The 27,126-nt window shown below is 53.0% G+C and overlaps 3 protein-coding genes across 14 annotated transcripts in view; 1 reads left to right on the top strand and 2 right to left on the bottom strand.

The window, feature by feature from the left end:
• Positions 1 to 12,844, top strand: part of PITPNM2 (phosphatidylinositol transfer protein membrane associated 2) — a 133,443-nt gene extending 120,599 nt beyond the window's left edge. For 7 of the 10 annotated variants that reach the window (XM_061466230.1, XM_061466234.1, XM_061466235.1 and 4 more), the window contains 9 exons: positions 222 to 425; positions 2,156 to 2,304; positions 4,279 to 4,395; positions 5,131 to 5,247; positions 5,609 to 5,757; positions 6,411 to 6,560; positions 6,650 to 6,833; positions 8,103 to 8,231; positions 8,463 to 12,844. In XM_061466230.1, coding sequence (XP_061322214.1) covers positions 222 to 425; positions 2,156 to 2,304; positions 4,279 to 4,395; positions 5,131 to 5,247; positions 5,609 to 5,757; positions 6,411 to 6,560; positions 6,650 to 6,833; positions 8,103 to 8,231; positions 8,463 to 8,801 — 1,538 coding nt within the window. In that variant the 3' untranslated portion in view covers positions 8,802 to 12,844. The remainder of the gene's footprint in view (positions 1 to 221; positions 426 to 2,155; positions 2,305 to 4,278; positions 4,396 to 5,130; positions 5,248 to 5,608; positions 5,758 to 6,410; positions 6,561 to 6,649; positions 6,834 to 8,102; positions 8,232 to 8,462) is intronic. The other 3 variants (XM_061466237.1, XM_061466238.1, XM_061466239.1) reach the window with 1 other exon arrangement.
• A 70-nt stretch (positions 12,845 to 12,914) lies between these two features.
• On the bottom strand, positions 12,915 to 18,743 carry ARL6IP4 (ADP ribosylation factor like GTPase 6 interacting protein 4). 3 transcript variants are annotated; one of them, XR_009745736.1, is made up of 7 exons: positions 18,655 to 18,742; positions 16,593 to 16,795; positions 15,920 to 16,258; positions 15,345 to 15,462; positions 14,063 to 14,132; positions 13,692 to 13,877; positions 12,915 to 13,137 (listed from the first exon to the last, which is right to left on the bottom strand). XR_009745736.1 is itself a non-coding variant. In XM_061466247.1 (6 exons), exons 2-6 carry the CDS (start codon positions 16,780 to 16,782, stop codon positions 13,821 to 13,823), a joined length of 765 nt encoding a protein of 254 aa, XP_061322231.1. In that variant the 5' UTR covers positions 16,783 to 16,795; positions 18,655 to 18,743; the 3' UTR covers positions 12,915 to 13,820. The 3 variants fall into 3 exon arrangements, 2 of the variants coding, with proteins under 2 accessions (XP_061322231.1, XP_061322230.1); XM_061466247.1 differs by having other exon boundaries at positions 12,915 to 13,877; positions 15,345 to 15,453; positions 18,655 to 18,743; XM_061466246.1 differs by having other exon boundaries at positions 12,915 to 13,877.
• A 968-nt stretch (positions 18,744 to 19,711) lies between these two features.
• On the bottom strand, positions 19,712 to 26,558 carry OGFOD2 (2-oxoglutarate and iron dependent oxygenase domain containing 2). Its single transcript, XM_061466248.1, has 7 exons — positions 26,304 to 26,558; positions 26,171 to 26,227; positions 24,374 to 24,484; positions 23,303 to 23,402; positions 21,784 to 21,908; positions 21,053 to 21,310; positions 19,712 to 20,365 (listed from the first exon to the last, which is right to left on the bottom strand). Exons 1-7 carry the CDS (start codon positions 26,424 to 26,426, stop codon positions 20,090 to 20,092), a joined length of 1,050 nt encoding a protein of 349 aa, XP_061322232.1. The 5' UTR covers positions 26,427 to 26,558; the 3' UTR covers positions 19,712 to 20,089.
• Between the last annotated feature and the right edge of the window lie 568 nt (positions 26,559 to 27,126).

A 27,126-nucleotide genomic window follows, 5' to 3' on the forward strand; every position in this document is an offset into this window, starting at 1 on the left:
CGGTGGTAACGTGAAGCCTGGCACTGCGGGTTGGATGTGGTCCCTGCTATCCCACAGGGAGAGCCGGAGGAAGTCCAGAGGGACACCACAGAACCATGGCTCCCTCTCAGTGCAATTCCCTCCCACTATGAATCTCTGCAGGGTGAAAGAGGTGTTGCCTGCATCATGTGTGTGCTATAATAATGTGTGATTTCTACTTCTTTCCATTTTATTCTTTTTAGAAACCAAACACCACCTTAATCACTGCAGAGGGTTTAGCCTTCTGTCCCAACTTGCCCTCCCTCACAAATCCCCTACTCAAACCTCATCCAAGAAACATAGGCATCATAAACACGAAATCCCTTCGAAGGGAAGAAAGCTCAAAGGGCCATGGAGTCAGGCTGCGGACTGCATTCTTCGGATACCCGACCTGGACATCAAGACAGGTATTCTGGAGGCATCCACCCTGGTCGACCTCCTCTCTCATTCAGAGTCACAGAACTTCACACCAAATCTGTGCGCTTTCACTGAGGCACTTGCAATTTCTGAGTGCAGTTTTCTGATTAACAAGTGTTTCTGTCACTTTGCTCTGAAGATCCATCATAACACAGCTAACAGCTTGGCAAGAGCAGGACTTCTTCCGGGCAGAGCTGCGGGGACAACGCTTCTGCCTCCACCACTGTCTTTTGAGCATGGAAGAGTAAATCCTCTTCACTTCCTATGAAGAATCTGAAATTACCTAAGCTGGGCACTTGCATGAGAAATGAAAGGGTGGAACACGACCAGGAGCTGCCACTTTAAAAGACAGAGAGTCAAAAATGGCTCTGGTGCCTATGTGCCCTGGAAAAGCCATGTTGATCCATCAGTGCCTTCCTACTCCTTCCCATGGCTCTTGGGAAACACAAGGGCTGTTAGGGCCTGGGCTGGGCCATAGGGATGTACTGATGCCATAACCCTCTGCATGTTCCTATGGTGGGAGCTTTGTACAGGTCTCTGGAAAGAGCTGGTGGGACCATTTTTTCAGTTCAGCATCTGTGCTCCTTACCAGCTCATTGCCCTTAACAAGAGGGGTTTGTTGGATCATACCTTATACCTGGCAGCTTTCCTGGAAGTCCATAAAAAGGAACATTGTCACAGTGAAAAAAGAAGCTTGAGAAAGCCCCATCTTGCAACGTGCATGCAAACACAGCTCCTCCTTTACTCTCTTACTCTGATCCATCTTCTCTTTTCATGGCTGCTTTTCCAGGCCGGAGCGCACGGGGGTTGAGGACTCCTCACTGCTAGGAAAGCAGCCCTATCTTTGGGATGTGAGGCTTTGGACTGAGCCAAGCTCATTGCTAGGAGGTTGGACAGGATGTGTGCATGGGCAGAGTTGAAGTGTGGTGGTGTCCCATGGGTAAACAGTGGCTGTTGGACACTTGCGTGCAAGTCATTGACACCCTGAGGGAGGAACTCTTCTGTCTTGTCTGTAACCTTCCCCCTCCAAGATCCCAGTGAATAAAGTCCCAGCTTTCCCAGATCCTTTTCTTGTTGGCCACTGCAGAGGCTGGGCTGGATGTCTCAGCTGCCTGCAGTGTGGTAACCCAGGATGGTAACAAGGACTTGCTGGGGACTGCCAATCCTGGCAGCATGTGCCACATATCCTGCCTTTTGGTGCCTTTTAGCATCTCACATGGGCTCCCACTGTTCAGATCCTCCTTAGTGTGACCAGTATCTGGATGCTATTCCTTGGTGAAAGCTAAAGGAGTTGGAAAACGGGGCTGGAGATAGCCTGGGCATGTCTTGTGGTGGGCAGAGCACACACATCCTTCCTCCCACAGCTCCAGGGAGATGCGTTTCTGCCTTATATATTGCCATGTGGATTCCCGTTGCACATGAGCCTTTGACCCCTTCCCCATGGTCTGGACTAACAGCTGATTAATACCTGCCCTCCAGTGCCTTCCTGTTTGTTTAAATAAAGGAGAGTTCAAGTGCTGGTGCCCCTTTATGTTCCTCCCTTGGTCTGAGCAAACACTGAGCCCTGGGTTGGTTGTTCCCTCTTAGCAGTGCAACCAGCCAGGGAGCAGCCTCCCGGCGTACCTGGAGTGAGGAGCCAGAGCCTTGCAATACCATTTGTGATGGAGACTGCGCAGGCATGTGAACCCCCTTTGTCTGAACAAGGCTTTCTTGCTTCTAGTTGCTGCCAAGTGGTGGGGAACCAAGAGGATTGACTACGCTCTCTACTGTCCTGATGCTCTGACGGCTTTCCCGACGGTCGCTTTGCCGCATCTCTTCCATGCGAGCTACTGGGAGTCCACAGACGTTGTCTCCTTCCTGCTGAGACAGGTACAGTTGTCCTCCCTCCCTGACCTCCATTGGGCTGAACAATATTTTAGGCTGGTTTTCCCAGTGCACCTTCCATAACTCTCGTTGATGCTTAGAAATGAACAAAACCCCTTTGCAACTGCAGATCCATTTTCTTCCACTTCTTTTTGTTCCTCCCCTGTGTTGTTAATGGAGCTGCACATGTGCAAACCTCATGGACATGTGCTGTTATACCTGGTTAGTTTGGGCCTGGGTTTTATCTTCGGAGCAGATTTCAGATGGGCTCAGCAGGGAGCCGTGGAGTGAGCCCAGGGCTGTTTCCTATCCCATCACAGTGGCATCACTTGTTTCTTGAAGTGAGCTGTTCTCTGCGTGTGCACATTTGGATCTCATGTCTGAAACTTAAAGGAAACTTCTCAATGTAGAAATAAAATTAGCACCAAATACAATGAAACCAAAAGAGAAGTTGTGCAGGAATTTGACATGAGTTGATCAGCAGAGTTTGGGGCTCCATTTTTGCTTTGTAACTTATTGTGGTCTCTAGGAACTCAGACCATCGTCACTGCGTTGGGATTTAGTCCTCATTCCTCCAGTACAAAGCGGTTCTCCTGCGGCTGTAGGTAAATGGGGATTGCTGGTGTCTGGAGTCTGACACCTCAGATTGGTACTATCTGTGTTTGGCCTGAGATTTGAATTTACTGTTTCAAGTGAGGTTTTCCTAAAAGGAATACTTTTCCTTCAGTTCCTTGGGAATGAGGCGTTCTTTTCCTTACGAAGTACGAACCCCTCCAGGGAAGGGTACTCTGAGTATGGAAATGGAAAAAACAGAACTAAAAGCAACCCTGTGGATTGTGCTGCCCACTTTGGCGCTTGGCTTTGCTTTGTGTTAGCTCAGCTGTTGAGCCGTCCCTGCTCCTTTCCAGCCTCCTCGACTGCAGCTCTCAATTATTTATGATTCTGTTGGCAAACTTGCTTTCAGTGCTGCCTTCCAAATAGTGTGAGAACCATAAACAAGAGACGTCAGTGCTGGTGGCAGCTGAGCAGTGGTGATAATCCAGGGAGACCCTTTCTTCCCACTAGTATCTAGCCCAGCAAGACATCTGTGTGCTTGCACAGACCTTGATGTGAAACCCCAAACCCGCATCAAACTCAGCCTGAATTATGCACGAGTGGGAAGAGTCACAACAGTCTCAATACAGAGAGTGCTCCACTCAAGAAACAGCCAATTACTCAGGATTCAGCCCAAACCTGGGCCTGTAGCTTCGTATCTTGGGGCTTGAGGTACCCCTCCATCCATCCAAAGCTTGCTGGTGACTGTCTTGAGTAATCTGGCCCACTCCCATTCTCCACTGCCTGACTCTGCTAACTTATCTCTGCCTTGAGACCAGGGTCTTTCTCATCTCCTGTCTTCTTGCTGTCCTTCCAGAGCACCACAGTGCTTCTTCCCCTATTAAGGACTTGTTTCTAATTGCCTTTGAAAGTCATCTCTGGGCAAGAGCAGTCCAAAACGTGTTTAAATAGAAATAAGAAATGAACTGCAGGAACAGCATCTGTCAGCATGAGGCCAGGCAGAGCAGTTGGTGCTTGGTCTGTTACAAGAATGGCAGAAGACTCGTGTTCAAAGGAGACCAGTCCCTTGCAGACCAAGGGGAAGGGACTAAAGAAAGCCTGGAGGAAGGGCAGATACTTAAGTGCAGAACTCATCCTGCTGTGTTTGAGTCAGTTTTGTACCTCCTGACAAACTAAATAACCTGCATCCCAGCTGGGCTTACGGCAGTGCTGGCCACAGGCTTTGCTAGTTCAGAAGAAACCCCTTGTCCTTGCAATTAAGGGAGCAGCCTGTAAACCCTGCAGGCTGACAAGGCAAACAGCCAGCAGGCAAACCCAGGCACTGCTCGTACCAGTGCTGGCTTGGGAGATGCAGGACAGTGTGGGCAGGAGGAGGGGGTCACTGTGCCAGTGGCTGATGTCCCCATGGAACCCATCCTCCTGCAGGTGATGAGGCACGAGAACTCGAGCGTGCTGGAGCTGGACGGGAAGGAGGTGTCCGTCTTCACCCCCTCCAAGCCCCGTGAGAAGTGGCTTCGCAAGAGGACGCACGTGAAGCTCCGGGTAAGGGTGGTTTTGGGGTTGCCTCCGTGGCAGGAGGCAGAGCTGTGACATAGAGGGGGTTTGATCTGAGCTGCAAGAAAGCACTGAGGGTGGTGAGCGTGGGCACGGCTGTGTCTGTCCACAGCAGGGACAGAGGATCATGTTGTACTGCTGGTATACATTAGTGATTGTGTTCTACCTGCAGTTGTGAAGGAGTGACCTGAAAGGAGTGACCTGAAAGGTCTTTACCAGCAAGGTCTCCTCTTGGCCTTGAGTCTGTGTAAAACATAGAAAGCATTGTCTGGGAACAGAGAAAGAGATGGAATGTCTTTCTGCAAGACCAACGATGCAGGTTCTTTACTCAGTAAATGCCGTTTTCTCCCAGTAAAAGTCTCTGATTCCTGCAAAAGGACAATTCTCTGCTCGAGCTGAAATGTCAGCAATTTTCTCTGGCAGATATTTGTGTTGCCTCTTAAACCCAAAGTGTAAGAGCTAATAGTATGAGAATTGCAGCTGCCATTGAAATTGACTCTTCAGCCACGTACTCTCAAATCCACCCCATCAGTGGAAGGCAAGGAGCATCCCCTCTGCCACAGGTCAGATTCCTCTCTAAAACTGAGAGCTGTGAGTGTGTTAGAGGGAGAAAGGCACTCTAATTTGTCTGGTTGTATTTGGCATTTCCCTGTGAGGCTGTCCATCACTGCAGACCTTTTTCTTTGTTGGTTTGTGTTCCTCTTTCCCTCTTGACTTGTGCAGAACGTCACAGCCAACCACAGGATAAATGACACCATTGCCAATGAAGATGGGCCCCAGACCTTAACTGGAAGGTTTATGTATGGTCCATTAGATATGGTCACACTCACAGGAGAAAAGGTACTGTGTCTGGTATGGGATTGTGCACCATGTGGGGGACGGGGACAGAAGTGGTGCTGGTTGGTGCTCCCTTGGTCCTGATGGGGTTTGTTACCTTTGCATCTTGGCCACATTCCCCCGCTGAGACTTGCGTGGTGCCTCCTACCAGGAACAGTGTTCCATCATGGGGGTCTTCACCACCGAGGCACCAGAACTGATGGTTTGGTGCTTCTCAGCTCAGATCTGTGAAGTGCAGAGGGTGGAAGCAGGACCCAGCCCTGCTGCTGACCAAAGGGGCATGGGTGAAGGTCCCCATGCTTGTCCTGCTCTACTCATCTGTGCCTTTGATGCTGTTGCTGAGCCAGCCTTGCTGCCTTCCCAGGTGGATATTCACATCATGACCCAGCCACCGTCAGGAGAGTGGGTTTACTTTGACACCGAGATCAGCAACAGCAGTGGCAGGATTTCCTACGTCATCCCTGAGAACCGGCGCCTGGGCATCGGCGTGTACCCTGTCAAGATGGTGGTCAGGTACCTTGGGGTGCTGGGGCTTAGTTTGCAAGAGGAACAAACCAGGAATTTGATGCCTGTAGAATATGATCCCTCCTTATAGGGCAGCTCTGCTTGTTGGGTGGGTTCAGAGCCTGGTTTGCCAGCAATAGGGATGAAGCCATTTCTATTTTACAGCTGTAAGAGGAAGATCCCTGTTTTTATTCCAAGTCCTGCATCATCAACAGCATGGTGATTGAGCTCCCGTTGCAGGAGCAGGCCTTCTGCACCACACATCTATGGGCTCATGGTCTTCTGCAGAACTGCCCAGCTGGGTGTATTTTAAAGACCATAAAGTTGCCCTTGAAGGACAGAGCTTTGTACTGGTGATAATTCACAGCCCAGGGGTTCCAGCTCAGCTCCAGTTGCTGGTGTCGAGCTCTGGAACGGGGAGGAAGGGAGCATCTTTGCAGTGGTGAAGCCAGCAGTGGTTTTCTGCAGGTGTTTTTGAGTCACTGACACCATGGCTCCAGAGTACTATTTCCATCCCCACTTTAACACAGAGGCCTCATGCAGTGCCCATCACTGGTGGTGCCATCACTGCTACATCCCTTGGGCCAGATTTGGTTGCTGCTTTGGGCTCGCAGTGCACTGCAGGATATCTTGATGCCTATAAGTGCCTCTATCCCTCTCAGGGGTGACCACACGTACGCAGACAGCTACATCACAGTCCTGCCCAAGGGGACAGAGTTTGTGGTGTTCAGCATCGACGGCTCCTTTGCAGCCAGTGTATCCATCATGGGCAGCGACCCCAAAGTCCGCGCCGGAGCCGTCGACGTTGTAAGGTCAGCAGCAGGGCTGTGGGACAGTCTGTGTGGTTTACACTGGCTTTGCTCTAGGTTTGCAAGCCATTGACTTGTGCCTTTCCTTCTAGGCACTGGCAAGACCTCGGCTACCTCATTATCTATGTCACGGGCCGCCCCGACATGCAGAAGCAGAGGGTGGTAGCGTGGTTAGCACAGCACAACTTCCCCCATGGCATCGTCTCCTTCTGCGACGGGCTCGTCCACGACCCGCTGCGGCACAAGGCCAACTTCCTGAAATCCCTCATCACCGACGTAAGCCACAGATGGGCTCTGCTGAAACGTGATCACAGCACAGGGTTTAGATTGCTCCTCGTCCAATTGCCCCTGTCAGCACCAGTCTCTTGGCAGCGATGTGACCTGCAGTAGAAGATTAATCTGTTCATTTTATTTTCAGCCTTTTATGGCTCTACAGAAGCGTCTACGCTGTCAAATTGTGTCATCTCTGCTCAGCACTGCTCCATTTCATGCTCCACCGGTCCTTCCAACGCCAAATGTCTGATAAAACAGAGGCTGCAGTGCCTCCCTTGCCCATATGTGCACTTTTCCCACCTGTATGGTGGCTTTCTGGCTTCCCATGGTGTACCCAGCAGCTCTGAGAGCACATGGAGCTGCTGCAGACATGGCCTTGCATCACGCAGCCATGATGGGAGGCTCCACAGAGCATCTTCCCAAGCGTTTGATCCCTGGGAGTTCTTAACCACACTCAGCCCAGAGCCTCAGAAAAGCTCCAGATATAACAAAGGGGTTTTTCTGCCTGGCAAGGGAAGGAAGTGCCAGTGTCCTGAGCACTTGTGCCTGGCCTGGAATAGCAGGGAAGGCCCCTCGTTAACTCTCTTGGGCCCTTGTTTCAGCCTGAGACACAGTGGTAGGAGAAGCTGGCCCTTACGTGCTGCCTGCTCTCCCTTACCCTCCGGAAGAACAAGTTTGTGACCAGGGTCAGAGATTTCCTTTTCCTCTCCTTGGCCTGCCTGTGGCTTTGGGGGCAAAGCCAGCTGGTCCACGGTGGCACCAGTGTCCACTTTCCCCTCCAGCTCCTAAGCCCACTAAGGAAGCCTTAGGAGCTGCTCTCTGCTCAGAGTGGAGGCAGGCAAATCCCTGGAAAGCAGCCTATTTTCCTGCCTGTCCCTTCTTAAAGAGCAGTGTCCGTGCAGCAGCATGGCTGGTGGAGGGGAACACTCCCCACTAATGAGTACTGCAGGGGGTTGCAGATTGTTCCTCTCCCCTCGACAAGTCAGCAGTGAAGTGTGTGGTGTCTCTGCCCCCCACAGACATCAAGGGAAGGCTGTGGATCAGGAAGCAGAGATGTGCTTTGGTATTGCTGTTACTCCTCTTGTTCTGGCCTGTGAACATCCCCAGCTCTGTTAATTAGTGCTTTGCACAGCGGTGCCTTCTCCAGCTGGGAACTTACATAAGTTACTGACCTGAGATTCCCACAAATGCTATTAAAAACCAAAGCCCTGCCTGTTGAGCAGCGTGGGGCTCCTGCATGTGCTGACCACGTGTTGCTTTCTCTCCCTGCAGCTCCACATGAGGATCCATGCAGCATACGGATCCACTAAGGACATCTCTGTGTACAGCTCCATCAGCCTCCCGCCCACCCACATCTACATCGTTGGCCGACCCACCAAGAAGCTGCAGAGCCAGTGTCAGGTAGGAGCCAGCTTGTCTGAGTTGCCAAGGGTCTCCCATGGGAGGGCGATGGGAATTTGGTCATCGTCGGTGACTGAGGTCGTGTTTGCCAGGAGGATGGAACCGTCCCACGTAGCAGGGCCCCAGAGATCTGTCTGAGCGGTTCCATGCCTGGAGGACCCGCCACGGCAAAGGTGTTTGGTTGTCACTGGAGATGTGCCTAACCCTGCCCTCATCCCTCTTATCCCGCAGTTCATCACGGAGGGGTACGCAGCCCACTTGGCCCAGCTGGAGTACAACCACCGCGCACGCCCTGCCAAGAACACCACGCGCATGGCGCTGCGGAAGGGCAGCTTCGGGCTGCCCAGCCAGGCCGAGTTCCTGCGCAAGAGGAACCACCTCCTGCGGACCATCTCCTCCCAGCCTTCGGCCACCAGCGCCGGCCACCGCCCCGAGCGCACCCAGAGCCAGTCCGACGGCGACAGGGAGAGGGACAGGGAACGCAGCCAAAGAAGCATGAGCATCGCCACGGGGTGCTGGGGCCGGAGCGCAGCATCCCGCCTGGAGTCTGGCCTCCTGGGGCAGAAGTAGCCAGGCCGGAGCCAGCGACTGTCGGCTGCAGCCACCGGAGGAGAAAACAAAAGGAAAAGAGGGATGAGGCCGGTGTTACGGGCTGGAAGGGTAAATATGGTGCTACTCTAATAACATCATGGTATTCTGGGAAGAGATGGGATGGTTCCCGTGCAGAACGTGCAGGCCTTACAGCGGGAGCGTCAGGTTTGTGCAGCATGAGCCCAAGGAACAGCTGGAAATTGGGGGGGGAAGTCTCCAGGTCAAGATCGCACTCTCTCCTGCCTCCTTCTCTTATCCAGGTTTAGTGACTGTAAATACGTGCCTCCTCGCCTTGTTAGCCATCGCTCCGATATGCGTGACCGAGTGCTGTCCTCAGAGCCACAGGAACAGGGGATGAGGCTGGGGAACTTCTTGGTTGTCCCAGGAGTCAGACTGCTCTGCTGGTACCAGCACGGGGTGGGCTTGGGGTTCGGTAACGCTGTTTCCTGGCACAGACGTCCCCAGGCAAGGGATTTATCATGGGCTGTGCCAGGCAGAGCAACCGAGAGCTTTACCTGTGCAAAGAGCTTCAAGTGCAGCCACTTTCTCAAGGAGAACGTGCAGTGGCAAAGCATAAAATGTGTGGATGCTGTTGGTAGGGGCAGAACGTCGGCAGATTCACACCCAAAAAAGTGGGGTCGTTACTGCTAGTACTGTTATTTTTTAAAGAGACCTTTTAGAAGCCGATGGAATTCAATGCATTGACCTATTAAAAGAGGAATCCAAGCTATCTTGTTTGAGCTGTTACAAACCTCAGACACTTACTTTGCTGTTAGTCTCCAGATATTCTCGCTATATATCCTTTCTGACACTAACCACCATGTATTGGGAAGCAGCTGAAGGCACTCAGCAGCTACATTGCGTTGCAGTTCTGCTCAGCCAAATGCAGGGTCTGACTCTCTCAACACCCACCTCTGAGACGATTTCTTCTTCCCAGGTTCTCTCCGAGTCCAGTAGCAGCTTTCATGGGAAACCAGATCTGCTTCTTTTACCTGTAGTTACTGAACTGTAAAACCTCATTGTTTTTTGCACTGATGATTTTTAGAATGGAAACCTGTTACCATCTCATGTAGCTACACCCAACTGTTTGTAGTGCATGACAATGAACTATTGCTAAGCCAGGGTGTGTGTGTATATATTATATACATAATGTGCATATACATATGCACACACACACACATATATATATGTATATATTTACAAAGGATAAAACCAATCTGTGCAGAAGTTTTCCCAGCAGTAAGGAGACTGTAAGGAAGCGTGCCAACATCAGGCAACCTTAAGAAAAGGCCATATCTTATAATTCCCTGGTGTGTTTCTCAGTGGACGTGCCTGAGCTGATGGTTTGTGTGCTGCTGGAGCGAGCCAGGGCTGGGTGCATGAAGGAGGGGAGCCGTGGGTGTGCAGGGCGAGCAGCACAGAACAGCAGCAGTGGAGGAGAACAGTGCCTAGAGCGAGGGCTCACCAGAAGCCCTTTAGTCCTGTCCCTCCTGGTCAGCCTGGCCCCAGGGATGGGTCCAGTTCCCTCCTCGCACACACCTCTCGGGGCAGAGGGGCACTCACCCCGTGGTGCCCATTTCCAGGCTCCAGTTGGCCTCTTCCCGTGGAGATTTTATAGTCCTACCGAGCTCCCCGCCTGCGTGTAACCAACCCCGCTTTCCCCTCCACCCTTCCCTGTCTTTATATCACTTTCTACTTCTGAGGATCTTATTTGTAACAGAGAATTTTGTAGACTGGCTGCTTCATTTTATTACCTGTTTCGATCCGAAGTGCAGGACGGCCGCACTGAGATACACAGCACTGTGAACGCTGCTCTGCTCACTGGCTCTGCGCCACGGTAGGCAAATCTTACCCCATCAGACACCCGAGGCAGATCTCGTGTTCGTGGCGCTGCGGGGTCGAAGCGGAGGCGGAGGGGGGACAGTGCTGAGCTGCTGCTGGAGCACTGGAACCCGCTGCCCACCCGCTGCCCACTGCAGCTCCCATGTCCTGCAGCCTTGACTGCAAACTGTTTAAGCACTTCTCTTTGATAATGATTCAAGTGCAGAATGTACCTGATGACTTTTGTTACCGAAAACTGACTTCCCTTCCTGCCGACTCGGTTCAGCTCTCTCCGAATGTACATCCAGAGCTTGACTGGGTTGAAAACCAACCTGAGTTGTCCCAGCTTTTTGCTAGCCGTTCTATCCAACAGATGCCATCTGAGTAGGAAGCCAAGCCACAAATCCATCCTGTGAAGTCACCAAACCACATCACACAATAATCCCTGCAAATTTGGATATGGCCTTTGCAAAATTCAGCTGCCCTCCAAGCCCACAACCGAGGCATGGTCTGTACATTACAAGATGTTCACATTTTCTGATGTGTAGATAGTGTAAAACAGAGGCGAATGTAAATGTTCAACATAAAAAGTGGATATATAAAATTGAAAGTTATTTATTTATGTAGAGGAAAAAAAACACAAATGTCTGGAGGGACTGGAACCTTCAGGGTTTATTAATATTTAAAAATGTAGCTTTTTTGTTTCAGGCATTATGTACAAAGCAATTATTTTATGGACCAAGTTTAATGTAACGTCAATGAATGCAGAAGTGCAATATTATACTCACCTCTCCATCACTCCATGTTTTAAATGGCTACTAACCAGTTAGACTGACAATCATAGCACCTCCGTCCTCATCCTTTGTTGAGCTTCTTGAAACTTGCCCGGGTCCTTTCCCTGGCCCCCCATCTGTTGCCATTGTATGGATCCAACACGGAGAAGCAATTGTAGAGCAGGACCTTTATTGCTGCAATAATACCAGAGGAGGTGGGTGTAGTTACCAGGAAACACACCAGTAAGTTTTCCTCCACCGATTCAGTCCATCACAGTCTCTACATCAATCTATCCTCAGCCGCCCCCATCTGGCACTCATCTATCTGAAGCAAAGATCAACATGCTACTCACTCAAAGAACAATAGCAATAGTTTAACTCTGTGTTTATAACCTGTTTGTTCCGAGCTGTTTTGGAGAGCAATGCATGTGACCCGATGCCTTTCCACCTGTATGGAAGAGGATCCATCTGGATGCAGTGAGGGAGAAGATGACTGTATATTCCATAAAGGGGCACTGTCAGGTTTAAAGACCTAATCTTCCCTTTTGTTACAAACCACTTGTTTGCAATGAAAAGAACCCGAAGTTTCTCGTACTCCTTCCTCCCTTCACCGTTGTCTGCGCAGCCCTGGGTGCGACCGGCGACGGTCGCGCTGCTCCTGCTGCAGCCCACGTCGTGTTCTCCCACACGAGCACAAGGCAGCCCGCGCTGCACAGGCTGCCTCAGCCTTCCCTTGTTCTCCATTGTTTCCATGGGAATCAAACTTTGCTGCGCAGCTCAGAGGTTTTATAACGAAAAGCAGCTTTTTGTATTACTGCGCTCTCGGGCCACACTTTCTACCTGACGCTGTCCCTTTAAAGTCCTTTAAGAGTAAAAGGAGCCCGTGCGTTCCCTCCGGGGCAGGCTGCTGGGCTCCCACATCCCTCCGTCACGATGAGGCACAATCCTGATACCAAAAACGTTTACAGTGTCCGATACGCGAGCCGAGAGCAGGAACCTAGCCAAAGGGTGACGACCGCCGTGCTTGCTGCAGCAGCCCCTTCTTCAGGTATCGCCACTGTTTGCTGCATTTCCTATTAGTTCTAGAAGCCTTACGGTCCCCTTCCCTGTCCTCCTCAGCACCCTCTCTGCCTGTTGATACCCCCTCGACCGTCGATTTTATATTCCGAGGATGTTAGTTCTATTTTTCTTTATAAAAACTTGCTTTAGGGGTAACAGAGGCGAGCGGGGAACGCCGGAGGCCGTGCCCGAGGGCGCTGGGTACGCCCCTGGGTGTACAGCACCGTGCCCATGACTCGCTTGTGTGTGACAAACCCTTCTGTACGACTTCCTTCTCCTCCCTGCTGTTCGTGCATCGTTCCAATGCCTGGGTGTGCTTTGTGTACAGTAGCATTGTGAGTTACACAGATTAAAGAAATGGGAAGGCTCTCCTCTGTCTGCCTTTTTAATGGGGGGGGGGGGGGAAGACTCTAGAAACAGACAAGTCGCAAAACCCAAGTGAGCAGGCGCCAGTTTAATGGGGTTACAGCCATGAACAGAACATAGAAACCGTGCGGATCAGTCCTGCAGGACCCATTTGTCCTTTAATCCTTTTGTTCTTTCTGGGTGTTTTACAATGGGTAGGTTTTTGGAGTTCACAGTGGGGGAAAGGCTGGCTGTTTGCTTCACAGTGCTCATGGGCCTAAAGAAGCCCAAAGCCCCAGTGCTGCCCAGGCCTTGTGCTGTGGGGAAGGGACACAAGTTGCATGCAGGGACAGCAAGGCAAAACCACCCCCCTGCAAAGCACCCCAGATGAAGCTGCAAAGGCTGAGTAAAGCCTTGGGGACACAGCAAAGGGTGGCACTTGAAGGTGCGTGAGCAGAGCCATGCAGCAGCACAGCTGCTCCTCTCTAAGCAGGATTGGCTGAGTGCCTGCAAGCCTGCAGCACCAGGTAAGCACAGGCCATGCGGATGCAGCAAGGGAGGAGCCATGAGCAGCCCTTGAAGGTAAAAAGCAGCAGCTAGCTGCAGATTTTGTGGCCCTGGAGCACACCTTGTACTGGCCACAGCATTGGCTCCCACCTGCTAAAGCCCAGAGCTGAGGGGCAGCAGCTCCTTGAGGTGCTCAGCACCAGTGAGCCCATCCCCTGGCTGCTGCAGAGCTCCAGCCTCAAAAGGGCAAGCAGAGCTCAAGGACATCACAGCCACGCTGGCCTCAGTCAGGAAAGGGAGGGGAGAAGCTGTGTACTGGGAGATGCACCATTAAAGTCGCTCTCCTTCCCAGTCAGTAACTTACAGAGCAGCTGGAAATGCCCCTGGGGAAGCATCTTGATGTGGTGCTGTCTGTGTGGTCCAGAGGCAGAGGCTCACACTGGGGCCGGCTCCAGCACAGGACGGGCTCCCAGCACTGCTGGTGCTTGTGTGCTCACTGCAGCATCCCCGTCCTCGCCTGGAAGCTCAGCCCGTCCCCTCGGGTGGCTTGCTGCAAAGGGGGAGACACGGGTGCTCACCACATCGCCTGCCCCAGGAGGAAGGACCAAGAGCACCCACCCGCTGCCAGGGCTCAAGTTTGTCCTGGCAGAGCCAGGGAGGAAAAGCACCACCTCCAGGGGCAGAAGGCCCCCGGCTGCACCGACCCTCTGCTCATTGGCAGCACGTTCCCATTACCTTGTTAATCTCCTTGTGTCTCTCCTTGCTGACGATTTCTTCCAGTACTTCTCCATCTCCCTTAATAAGCCTGGAAGACAAGCACAGGCCACGGACCGTGAGGACCACCGCCAGCCACGCTGTTTCCCAGATGGTGCTGATCCCCCCGCAGGCAGTGTTTTGCCACCAGCTCCTTCATAGAGGTACATGCCCAGGACCCAGTGCTGATCTGCTGCACCTCCAGGTAAGGCCAACGATGACCCCATCCCTGAAGTTCTATTATGTGACTTCTGTTGCTTAAACAGCATGTCAGGCTCTTCCATGGCTCTTGAGGGACTGATGTCACCACACTGCAGCAAGGACAGATGTGGTCCCACAGAAATCAGCCTCCCCCTGCACAGGGCACCCATCCCTGCCCCAGGCTTCACTGGCACCAGCAGCAACCCCAACCCCTACAAAACCTCTTCTTTTCTCACACAGGTTCAGGTCTGGTCCTGGCTGCTCCAGGGACGTGCTGAGCCATTCAGAAAGAGGAGCCAGGCTGAGCCTGAAAGGCAGCCAGGCCAGACCAGAGAGCATCTCGCTGAGCAAATCCCAAGCAGCTCACACCTCCAGCCATGAGCAGAAACTTAATTGTCTTCATTACACGCCTTGCAGGGAACTGACCTTTGTTCCACACCTCCCTGAGCCCCGCAGGCTGCCTTCTATTTAAAGACTGGACTTGTCATTCCCAATTCTCCTCAGCGTGGTTTTTGCTGCTTGCTGGGAAGATGCAGTTTATTAAAAACTGGGTCATTTCTATTTGGCAGCCAAATGAACTTGGGTTCAGTGTTGTCTGCAACCCCAAGGGGCACACACACCCTCCTCACCTGCACCTCGGTGCTAACTGGGGCCAGGTGCAGGAGGCAGTGGGGTGAGGAGGTGTCAGTCACCCCCTGCTTCCTGTTCTGCCCCCGTTGCACAGTCCCATTTAACAGGGACAAGCTGAACTTGTCACAGCACAAGGAACAAACTTCCTGCCTCCAGGAGCAGGGTGCTCTGTGCCGCCATCCCACAGCTCCTGGCTGGGACACAGCCTGGTGCTCCTCGCATGGAGCCGCAGTGCAATTTGGTGTCAAACACATCACTTCTGGGGAGGTTACAGCAGGTCTGACGGGAGGGGGTCTGTGAGGGATCAGCCTTTGCTGCTCAAAGGGACCTGGGTCCATGCATGGTACTGCAGTGCCATGGATGGGCATCCTCCAGGACTCAACCCACATGACATGGATGTGTATGGAGAACCCGTCTTCCCCAGGGATCATACCTGGTTCTCCCTGTTTCAGGATCCACCACTCTCCTTATGACGCTCTGCCTCGCATCCCATTCTTCCTTTGTCATTGGCTTCATAGCCTGGATTCGGGACTTTTGTTCATCTGTCAAAACTGGAATACATCAGTTAGAGCCATGACAGGGGCCAGCTCCTGCTGAGGGGCACAGCACCACGCCTGAACAGTCACACGTGCACCAGTTTCCTGGTGGTCCTCGGGGTTCAGTGATGAACCATGCACAGGAAGGGCCACTTCACATCCCAAAGCCAGTCCCAAAGCCAGTGTGTTAGTGCTGTGTCCTTCCATCTGGCACCTTTGCCTCCCGCTCACATCTATAAATGACATCTAAACACAAAGCAGTCTTTGAATGTGGCCCCTTATGTTTGCTTGAGGTGGCCTGAAGGTGGCCACGGTTCATAGGAGGGAGGAGAGCCTGGGGCTCCTCCCTGTGCACAGCCCTGCTTTCCTCAGACACCCCACACGCATCCCAGGAAGAGCATTTTGTGAGCATCCTTCCCCAGCAGGATGCCTGGGTGCACTGGCTTCAGCAGGAGGGAAACACCATCATTACCTGGTCCAGCGTCCACCAGAGACTCCTTCTGCCACTGCTCCAGTGAGGGGCCGGGCACCACTTCTCCCTTGGCTTTCTCCTCCTTAGCCTTTTCCTTTGACTTCTTTTTTGACTTCTTCTTTATTCTCTTCTTCTTCTTCCTCCTCTTGTCCTTGTCTTTGGCTCGCTTTTTTTTGCTGTGTCGACTCTTCTTTGTTTTGGAGTCGCTGTCACTGGAGTCACCAGAAGAGGAGCTGGAGGAAGAGGAAGACGAGGAGGAGCTGGTGGATGAAGATGCTGGCTCAGAAGAAGAGGTACTTGCCTTCCTCTTCTTTTTGTCCTTTCCTTCCTTCTTCTTTTCTGCAGTATGTAAGAAGAGGTTGAGTGCCCTGGCCCTGCAGCAGCAGGGATGCTGCTTATCCCCTGTCCCAGCTTGGTTCCTGTCATGCCTGAACAGCAAAGGCCGCAGCCAAGACCCTGATCACATCACAGAGTGTGGAGCCACACCACCAGAGCAGCACAGGACGGGCTGCAGGGCTCTGCACTTGTCAGAACCAGACTAAAACGGGCACAGATTGCACAGCAAGGGGGCAGACACCAATGTGGCTAAAACCAAAACCCTCTTTTCCCACCTAGGCCCTTGCTGCACCCAGAAAATGGGGTGAAAGCAGGGGGTCACGGGCCTCTCCCCCACCTTCCTTAGCTGCTGCTGAGCTCGACTTGTGCCTGTGACACCCAGACGTCCGCTTCCTCGGAGGGGAGCTGCTGCCCTGCTGCGAGTCCTTGCTGCTCTTCCTCCTTTTCTTCTCCTTCCTCTCCTGTCTGCTCCGTGAACTGCTTTTGCTCCTGCTCCGTGACCGCTTCCGAGACTGGCTGTGAGCCATGGCGCACCAGCCCCTGGGGGAACAGGGATTCAGTGCCACAGGGAGACCACCCTCGCCCAGCAGCAACACACTGACAGCCCCATACACCTTATAACCCAACCCTGAACCAACCAGCCCTCAAGCCCTGCTCCTGCTCCACTCCCTCTCTGCTCGTGCTGGGCAGCGATAGCTCGGGGTTACCCATCACACAGCCGTGGCCAAACTGAGTTTCACCAACCCACAAAGCAGAGCCCTCAAAGGAGAGCTGGGGCTGCACAGGGACAGCACTGACACCCCCAGGCAGCCCTCGCCTGCCTTGGGACAACCATCCCCATGCAGGTTTCCTACTGGGAAAAGCCCCCACCAGGTTTTCCACGTTCTTCTCGTGTTTGTCCCTAGATGGGTTGAATAAGAAGGAATCGGGCTGAGTCCCACTCAGGGAGCTAAGCCCACTGTTTGCAGTGCTGTGCCATATGGATGACCCCCAGCAGCCACTGGCTGCCCCATGGGGCTGGGAGCTGTGGGGAGGACTCAGCACCCACAGACGGGCAGCTCAAGGTGCGATGGATGCTGCGGTGCCAGGCAGGAGAGCAAAGCATCCTCCCCACACCGAACACTGACTCAATCCCCCATTATTTAAGGCACAAGGCAAGGGCAGGGATGAATTTTTAACAGCCCAATCTGCTTTTGGAAAGCACATTACACATGGAGCTGTGACCCCCATCCATCAGCCCCCCGGGTGCCAGCAGCCACAGGCCAGAGATGCTGTGATGGATGCTACCACGCTTCATTAATTGCATGTTTACCACCTCGGCATTCCCAAGGAACAATTTGCTCCCAGGTGACTCACACCTTTGACTGATTTCTAAGTGGAAACCTCAACCACAAAGCAGAAGCCCAAAACAACCAAGGATAAGCAAGGAAGTGTCTGAGGATGAGCTGTTCACCGACACGCAGCCAGGAGCCATCCCTCGCACCAGCACCTCACAGGTGGGATCGTGTTTGGGTGTTGGGTCTGCTCCATCCATGGCCATGGCGACAGGACCCACTTTGATACGATGGATGTGGAGCTGGGTGCAGATGGAGCATCCCGGGGTGATGCCGTGGGAAGGGGATGAGCCCCAAATCCATCAGAGCAGCAACACGGGCTGGTCATGGCCTGAAACTGGGGTCCTGCCTCTGCCCTTCCACCAGGTTCATGGCCATAGCGAGCTGCTCCTCCTGCCCCCAAAGCTTCACCCGGGCCCAGCCCCTGGCTGGGAGCTGGGAGCCTGGCTGCTGCAATGGGAGAAGCAGCCCCTTCTCTCTGGCTCCAGAACAAGGAGCCTGCTGCGTGCTGGCCCTTTAAGAGCTCAGCCCCAGGTGTTCTGGCCCTTTAAGAGCTCAGTCCCAGGTGTTCTGGCCCTTTAAGAGCTCGGCCCCAGCTGTGCTGACCCTTTAAGAGCTCAGCCCCAGGAGTTCTGGCCCTTTAAGAGCTCAGCCCCAGGTGTTCTGGCCCTTTAAGAGCTCAGTCCCAGGTGTTCTGGCCCTTTAAGAGCTCAGCCCCAGCTGTGCTGACCCTTTAAGAGCTCAGCCCCAGGAGTTCTGGCCCTTTAAGAGCTCAGCCCCAGGTGTGCTGGCCCTTTAAGAGCTCAGCCCCAGGTGTGCTGGCCCTTTAAGAGCTCAGCCCCAGGTGTGCTGACCCTTTAAGAACCCGGCTCAAGGCGCGACCCCTTTAAGAGTGCAGCTCTTTAACAGCCCCCCCCCCATCGAGAGCCACCACAGCGAGCGGGCCGCTCTCCCGCTCATTCCCCCCCTCCCCGGTGCCCCCGGCCCCGTTGGACGCTCCGGCCCCGCCGTAGGTAAGAGGAGGGCGATCGGTAAGGGGGAGGGAAGGAGGGAGCGCGGACTCACCACGGCCGGGCCGGGCCGGGCCCCGCCGGCACCGAGCGGAGCACCCGCCGCCGGCTCCGCGCTGCCTCCCCACACACACACTTCCGGTCGCCGTGAGCGGGTCCGACCGGAAGCCGGGCCGCGCTCTTTGGTTCCGGGACCCGCCGGGTCCGGGCTGGTCTCAGCTTTCAGCTTCGGGTTTGGGCCAAATTGGGGCGGGTTGGGAACCGATGCCGTTTTCTGCTGAGGGAAACAAAGACTTCATGTCTGGGTGTCTTGAGCCCAGCCCTTTGGGTCCATGCACGAACACAGCTGGCTCCCTTCCCCAGATGCAAATGGAATGGGGTTTGCTGATGAAAAGCTCATCGGTGCTCTGTGCTAATGGCATCCCCTAAAAAACACAGCGGGAAGGTTCAAATCGGCACCTTTTGGCCCAGGCGCTGTAATTATTGCAGGTGAATAAATGAAAAAGCTCCTTCTACGTGCAGCAGGGTGCGTGTACAGCAAATGTATTCCATTAATGTCCCATAGAGCCAAACGCAGCCTCTAAAACAAAAGATATCTTTAATATCCTTTAATTTGGTCTGTAGAGGCTGTGATTTCAACAGTAAGACAAGGAAAGCACTTGACCCTCCTAATATAGAGCTGTTAGAGAGGCTTGATCCCAAAAAGAAGCCTCAGGCTGCACCCTGGTTATTTTACACCTCCACTTGCTCACGTAACTGAAGCAAGAGATTTAAATGTATGCTCCTGCCTTCCTCCAGCAAGCGCTGCTGAGTCGCAGGGGGCTCCCCAAGCTGTCTCCAAAGCCCGTTTGTGCTTCCTTTGTAAGGTTCACCCTACCTTTGAAAGGGCAGTTTCAGTCCAAAAGAGCTTGTGGAGGCCCTGGCATCCTCTTGGTCACCCTGTGGGGTGAGCACTCCCTGCATTGCTCCTGAGGGATTGATTTGTCTGGCTCAGGTAAACCCCTGGTGAGGATGATTCTACGCTGTTCCCAGCAGCCCACTGTGCATCGCCTGTATCTCACTTCTGAGCAGTTCCTTTGCTGTCACTTAGCAACTAAAAGCTCTTCCCTGGATGCTAAGGACAGGGCTTTATTGCGCTGCTCTTTCCCACTTACAGCAGGACCCGCGATGCTGCTGTTGGCACTGAGGTCTTCACAGAGGCCAAACACCTTTGGGTGCTCTCCTTGTACACCTGACAATACTTACAGAGCCTCTGCAGTGAATCCGTGTCAAGTCTTTGTGTGTCTCTCAAGCAGTCCTTCAGCCTGAGTGTGAGCCAAGCACCAGCTCTTCCAGCTCTCCAAGCAGGTGAGGCTTCCCTAACCCAGCAGGACCGGGTTTGCACCGCTTCCCAAGGTGGTAAAGCGCTCCTTACATGACTTGTGCATCCATCAAAGAGTCTGAGAGGTCAGAAAGGAAACTTGGTCTGAAGAATTCAGGCTCTATCATTGCTACCCCAAGGAACAGAGATCCACAGTTCCGGGCACATCATCATTAAGGGTCTCTGTGAAGCCATCTCCAAACCCCTCTGCTTCCACCAGCTCAGGTTTCTTGTTGCACATGGGGCAGAGCTGGTTGCGGATGGCAGACGATCTCATCCAAACAATGAGGTTCCAGCGTTCCCCGGAGGCAATGGGAAGCGCCCCATGGATCTGCCCTCCTCGGTGTAACAGCCCCTGGGCTCCCACGTGTTCGATCTCTATGTACTTTGGCACGGGGGTAGGATCCTGGAACAGGAACGGGAGGTGGATACAGCATCATGCCAGAAAATCCCTAGCAAAACAGTGCTCAAACACTTGGAACTTGTACTTGTGACCCCTTCACCCTCAGCACCCAGTGAGCAACACGGAGAAGACTCGCTGCACCTCTGGAACGCAGCCACTTCAGTGGGGGCTTGGCAGCAGTTTAATACAGTTGTTTCCCCAGAGGGAATTTAAAGAGAGAGTTTCAACCAAAAACCTGTTTCACCAGTGTATGGGAGCTTTCACCCCTCTTATTGCCAGGAGTCCTCTGGAAATAGGGGCTACAGATTTAAGTCTCATCTGAAATATATTCCTGCTTGCTTTCTCAGCACCTCCCTGCTCACTGTTTCAGCTGTGAAAGGATGGGCTGGTTTGTTCATAGAATCATAGAATAGTTAGCGTTGGAAAGAACCTTAAAATCATCCAGTTCCAACCCCCCTGCCACGGGCAGGGGCACCTCCCACTAAACCATGCAATACTGGTAATGTGCTTGTAGGAGAACAAGGGCTCCTGTACAACCAACATGTTTTTAAATAGGGGGAAGGAACAGAGCTGGTTTGACTGTCAGAAATTAAGAACTGTTTTATAGCACACACTCAATGCCTTGAAACTGGGGGGATGAGGAGATAGAGGGAAATAGAAACAGGGTGCAGATAGGAATATACCGAGTACCTGGCTGAGATCCCCAAAGTACAAGTTGCCTTCTGTGAAGTCTTTGCCCAGTGAAACGTTTAAGGTGACTTCTGCATTGTCATAGTGAGAGCTCAGATCCAGATCTTCGTGCAGTGAGTACTTGACAACAAAGGCCTTGTGGCTGTCCAGGCAGGCACCCCCCAGGTCGGGATAGAGCAGCGCTGTTATGGGCCGCAGGTATTTCTCACGCAGGGGTGTGATGAAGGTTTCATCCATCCCAAGTTCATTTAGCAAAACCTGTCCCAAAGAGAGGAGATGGGAAGAGCTGATCAGCTACATCTGCTGCTTCAGCAGAGCTGTCTTGTTCTCTCCTAACCCTGCTGCTTGCTCAGATAAAGAACTTCAGAGCAAAGGCTCCAGCTACAGGCAAAAGGAGGAGGATCAAGGTGGAAAGTGATGGGGAAAAGACAAGAGTAAGATCAAAAGCTGAGAGTTCTTTAAAAACAGACTCCTTGATTTAAATGGGTATTGCTTTAATACAAGGTGCTCTTTGCTCTGAGATACCAACTCCCATCCCCTTTCCCTGCACGCCCCTGTCCTTTTCTCTGTGTGACACATTCCCTCAACCCCTTCACTTCAAGGGGGCTGTATTCAAACTGCACTGTGCTCAAATTACAGGCATTTGGAAGGGAAAGGAGCATGAAGTGAGGAGGTGAACGGAGTCTGCTTGTGAGCACTCCCCCTAAAGCACAAGAGACAGTGAGTCCTACCCCATAGTTATTCATAGTGTTGGGCCTGCCTTTAGGCATATCCGACTGCTCAAAGTTCTCCAGCTCATCCACAAAGGCTTGGCAGAACTCCTCTGTGAACACTGGGAGACGATAGATCCTCTTCTCTGCCAAGAGAAAGGAGACACAGGTTGCTGGGGAAAATAACAGGCGAGAGTGTTCTTGGCTGTCGTGCTGCCTGACAGGGAGAACGCAGGACCCATGTGCTTTGCTTTGTGCTCAGCCTGCTCAAAGGGCTGGAACCATTCCCTGGGATCAACTCTGGGATGTGCTTCTGGTTTTTCATGTTGGGCCCTCGTTTCCAGGCTTCCCCATCCAGCCAGGATGATCCAAATGCTTTCTCTGTGTGCCAAGGAAATGCTTTGAGAGAGTCTAGAGGGAGGGCAGTGAACCAGTGGCTCATCACAGGCACCCAAATGCAGCCTCGTGGAAGGAGGAGGCTGCTCAAGGTCACTTGGGGGATGTGGGATTTTCTCATCCAGTGCCAGCCTTCTGGGAAAACCAAGCTTTCTGATCTGCCTTTCAGGGTAGAGCCCTAAAGGTCTGTGTAAGGGGAACTCGGTATTGAGGATACAGAAGCTGAGGTAAGGACAGCATGGAAAGGCTGTGAAATCGTGCCTTGGACAAATCCAGCAGCCCTGCACATACACAACATTTGTGTCTTTCGTTTTGCCTGGAGAAAAGGAAGCAACTTTGCAACTTTCCAACTTCCCATCCACATTTTGTTAGCTTTTCTGGCACAGAGGGAGCTTCACAGATGCCTCCAGGGAAGTTTAAAACCCAGATCCCTTTCTAAAAGCATGAAATCTAGATAGAAACAGTTTCAGCTCAGACTAACCAACAGGGATTGTCTGAAATGGTAAAGCACCTGGGGAGGGAAAACCAAGCTCCTGGCGCTAACTGTTCCTTCAGCAGGCTCCCCTGTGAGGCTGTGGTACAAGCAGAACCCCAGCCCTGCTGCAGGCTGCAGCCTCTGACGAGACATCAGCAAACTGGGACTGGAAAAGCAGAGAACAGCATCTTACCCAGAGCAGAACCATGCACAAAGCTGCCTCTCCAGAGGTGCTCATCAAGCACAAAACAACATCCTGTTTGTCGCGGCTGTGCATCACATCTGAGCTATTACAGACAGGACTTGAAACCAGCTGTGAGCACTGCAGCTGCAGTGTCACACAGGGGGATCATAGAATCACAGAATGGTTAGGGTTGGAAAGGACCTTAAGATCATCCAGTTCCAACCCCCCTGCCATGGGCAGGGACACCTCACACTAAACCATGTCACCCAAGGCTCTGTCCAACCTGGCCTTGAACACTGCCAGGGATGGAGCATTCACAGCCTCCCTGGGCAGCCCATTCCAGTGCCTCACCACCCTAACAGGAAAGAATTTCTTCCTTATATCCAATCTAAACTTCCCATTTCAGTTTTAACCCGTTACCCCTTGTCCTATCACTACAGTCCCTAATGAAGAGTCCCTTTGTGGCTTTGTGTTGTTTTCTTTACCTGAGAAGGACTCGAGGTAGCGCAGGAGGCCATGGAGATGAGCATCCGGTGACGTGCAGTATCTCACGATTTCCAGGAAGTCAGGGGACAGGAATGAATCCTGGCATCAAGAGAAGGATGAAAATACACAGAAACTCAATTAGTCTGTAGAGCAGTTTAGAGCCCATCAGGGAAACAGACTTCCAGGCACATAAATAGGTAGAGTCTAGGGAGCAAGACTGATGACAGTCACACCTGGGTTACTCCTATGGCAGGATGTTACTGGTGTTTTTCTTGATGCTTTAGGTAAGTTGCTGCTTGCTCTGGTTCCTGGGTTTGAAGTGTAACTGACCAGATGTATTCTTGGTGTGACAGAAAAGAGCCCGGCTCACATTATGGACTCCTAATAGGTAAATGCAAAGTTGTTCCTAGTAGATTTAGCATCTTGTCATGGCCTCAGCACACCAGTGACTATGCTCTGTGTTAAGCACTCCCCCACACAGATCATGAGAGACAACAGCAGAACAGACAATGTCAGAACTTGTCACTAAAGGATCACGGGGCAGGAAATCTGCGTGGACTTGTCTGTGCATTGCTGTTGATCTGTGGTAATTACCCATCTGGGAAGCCTTGGGTCTGGCAAACGTGAGGATATGCAAAGGAAAGACAGACTACCCTGCCTTTGTGGTGGGGTGCATATGTGCAAGCAGCCTGCTGCCCCCCCTTCAGCTGACAGTAACAGGTAACGTGCGTGTTCAGCCCATAAGGGCTTATTTCTGTGGCTGTTCATTAGACCCCCACTGACCCTGTTGGCTGCAATGATACTTTAAATTACTAATGGTATTCTAGGTACAGCTGGTATTCTGGTGCAGCTTCAATGCAGAATGACCCTTATCTGGCTATAGCCCAGGTGGAATCTTGCCTGGAGAACACGCTGTCCTGTGAAAGCTTTAAATTTAGTCTTAATATGCTAGAGTTCAGCTTTAATTCAGCCCCGCTTTAGCACTGAGTGTAGTGCTGAGGAGAAGAGGGCTGCCTGCAGCAAGAATAAACTCCTTTGGGTGCAAACCAGATTCCAAACACACTGCCTACCTGCAGAGTGTACACTTCTGGGTGTTTTCTCTCGTAGCACTGTGAGATGATGGCTTTGCGTTTCACTGACTGATGAATTAACCCTCTTCTTCTGGTCACTTCTGCCTCAATCTACAAGTGAGCAGCAGAGGATGCTGTTAGAAAGTCAAAAGGGGTGACTAAAACAGTACCAGGAATGTACTCATTGCTTTAAACCAGTTATTTTTCTTCCAGGCACCTCTGGGAGACAGGGTTTGCCTTTGCTTTGCTGTAGTCAAGACAAGGCAAATAAACAGCTGAAAAGCCAAATGCCCCAGAGGGATTTGAGACAAGTTCTCATTACAGATGGCTTGAAAAAACCAACTGAAGTCTGTCTCTGGATGTGTCACATGGAGCTGTGAGCTTTCAGGCCTTTCAGGCATTCAGATACCTCCCGGAATGCCAGCTTAAGAACCTGGCTGATGTTCTGACAATACAAGTGTTGTCCAAAGTAAAGGCATTTGCTGGAAGGAAGACAGGACTTGTCATGGAGGGATTACTGCGAAGTGTTGTGTGGACACGCTGATCTGTCACTGCAGAGGAAACAGCTGTAGCAGCAGCTGATTCAGACAGTTCTTCCTATTTAATAACCCTCTGTGAGATTAGTTTATAACGTTCCTTGGGGGGGGGAAAGAAGGAAGGAGGGTGTGCTCCCGATCCCTGGTAATGTGGTTAGAATAACACCATTTTATAAGAGAAGCAGCCATTCTCTGTCACCAGGGGGTTCATGTATTCATTCCCTTTTCCCTCATTATCAGCCCCTGAAGGTCCTGTGAACAAATCAGATTTCTTCTTCCCCTTCCTACCAGCCTTAAGGTTCCTGGCCACCAGGATTGCTCCTTTCCTTACTGGCCTTGAGGGCCCCAGATGCTGCTGATCTCATCACAGAACAGGGAGGTCTAACAGCACCCACAGCAGTGCCTGTAAATCAGCAGCTACAAGCCCTAAGTGGGGAAGTTGGGCTGGGTTTGCTGCTGGGCAGTGAGGGCTGTGACCCTTCCATGGTCAGGGATACCCCCATTGTTGTCTGCTTCCTCTGAGGACTGACTGACTTGCACTGATTTATATGACATTTGAGTCTACATTATGATGGTAATAGTGAGACACGAGGCCATGTATTCGTATCCGACCTGACCTGCAGAGGGTCTGGGTGATCAGAAAGTGAAGTTAGAAAGCCTCCTTTATGATCCAGGAATCCAAAGTTCAGCTGTGTTATAAACTGTGCTTATTGCGCTGCACTGATTCTGTTTGCAAGCATTCTGCGCCATTCTAATGACGAATTCTTTACTGCTCATAACACCCTGTTAAGAAAATGACACTTTAATTGCAGCTATGACTTGGTGCCGTCATCATCCCGCCAAGAACCCCTAAACGCCCGTCCCCTCAGCGTCGCTGCAATTAGAGCCGGCTCCGTGGCCTCCAAAGAAACAGATTCCTCCTTAAAGAGCGCCCTGGGGGAAGAGTTCTTCCCATAACCTCCTTCCGCAGACCTCGCGTGAACCCAGCCGGGGTGATCCCATCTCACGACGCCCATTAACAGCGATTAACGAAAGACCGGGCGAGTTAAAACAAACCGGGGCCCACACTGAGAGCTGGGAGCGGCCCGGGAGGACTCTTCAGTAACGTGTTGAGCGCTGCCAGCGCAAACCCTGCCCTGACCGCAGCGGGGAATGCGCTCCCTCCGGCGCCTGCCCATCCCGCTTCCATGCGGACAAGGCTCCGGGGCCCACGGCCCGCTCCGGGGGTGAGGGGGGGGGGTTAAGGCCGCACCGAGCTCACCTCCCTCAGGGCGCCCACGAAGTCCTCCTCGCTCCGGCAGCCCCGCTCCCGCAGCGCCTGCAACACACGCGGCCCGTCAGCCCGGCCGAGGCCGCCGCTCCCCCCACCCCACCCCGCACACCCCCGCCGTTACCCGCCCGTAGTCGCGGCGGAGCTGCCGCTCGTCCCGGTACCGGACGTGCAGCCCGTAGCGCCCCACGAAGATGTTGTCGGAGAAGAAGCAGGCGCAGGCCAGGAACGGGCGGCCCGCGGACATGTTTCCCACCGGCGGATGGCGGCGGCGGCACCAAGTGCGGGTCCAGGCCTCAAACGGCTCCGCCGTGCAGCGGGAAGAGCCGCTTCCGGCCGGGCGGAGGGCGCGTCGGCAAATTCCGACCCGACAAATAAACGAAGGGAGATAAAACTTGCCCGTTTTCTCCCTTTTTATGCTGGTTTTTGTGTCATTTCGGTGCCGCGTCACCCCCACCCCTTCCTTGGGTTGGGGGGGGACGGGGCCGCACTTCCACACCGCGTCACCCCGTCACTGCTGACCCGGCGGCAGAGCCGCCCGAGAAGGCGCTGACACCGCAGCGGGCGGGATCGGCGGCTGCCTCTTCTGACCGGGGAGGGAAGGAGGCGCTGAGCCCGCTCGGGGTTCAGGGGTGGGTTTGCGGGGTTGCCATTTGCAGACGGTCCCTTAGGAGCCACGGCCGCACCACGCCCACTCGCGGGAGCCCGTGCGAGCGCGGCGGGGCCCGGCCCGGCCCGGCCCACGGTGTCGATGGAGGCGGCGCTGGCGGTGGCCGAGGAGGAGGAGGTGGTGTCGGCCGAGGCCTGCGGCCACGGCAGCAAGTTCGAGGACATCTACCGGCTGCTGGCCGAGGGCTGCTTCCCGCCCAGCTTCTGCTCCATCAAGAGGAAGAACCTCAAGCGCTACGCGCAGAAGTTCGTCGTTGACGGTGGGGGCACCGCGGGAC

This window comes from Pezoporus flaviventris, unplaced genomic scaffold, assembly GCF_033815535.1.
Source record: "Pezoporus flaviventris isolate CSIRO_AGI_PZ_B2104156 unplaced genomic scaffold, CSIRO_AGI_Pfla_v1 ptg000041l, whole genome shotgun sequence".
In the NCBI taxonomy this organism is placed as follows: Eukaryota; Metazoa; Chordata; class Aves; order Psittaciformes; family Psittacidae; genus Pezoporus; species Pezoporus flaviventris.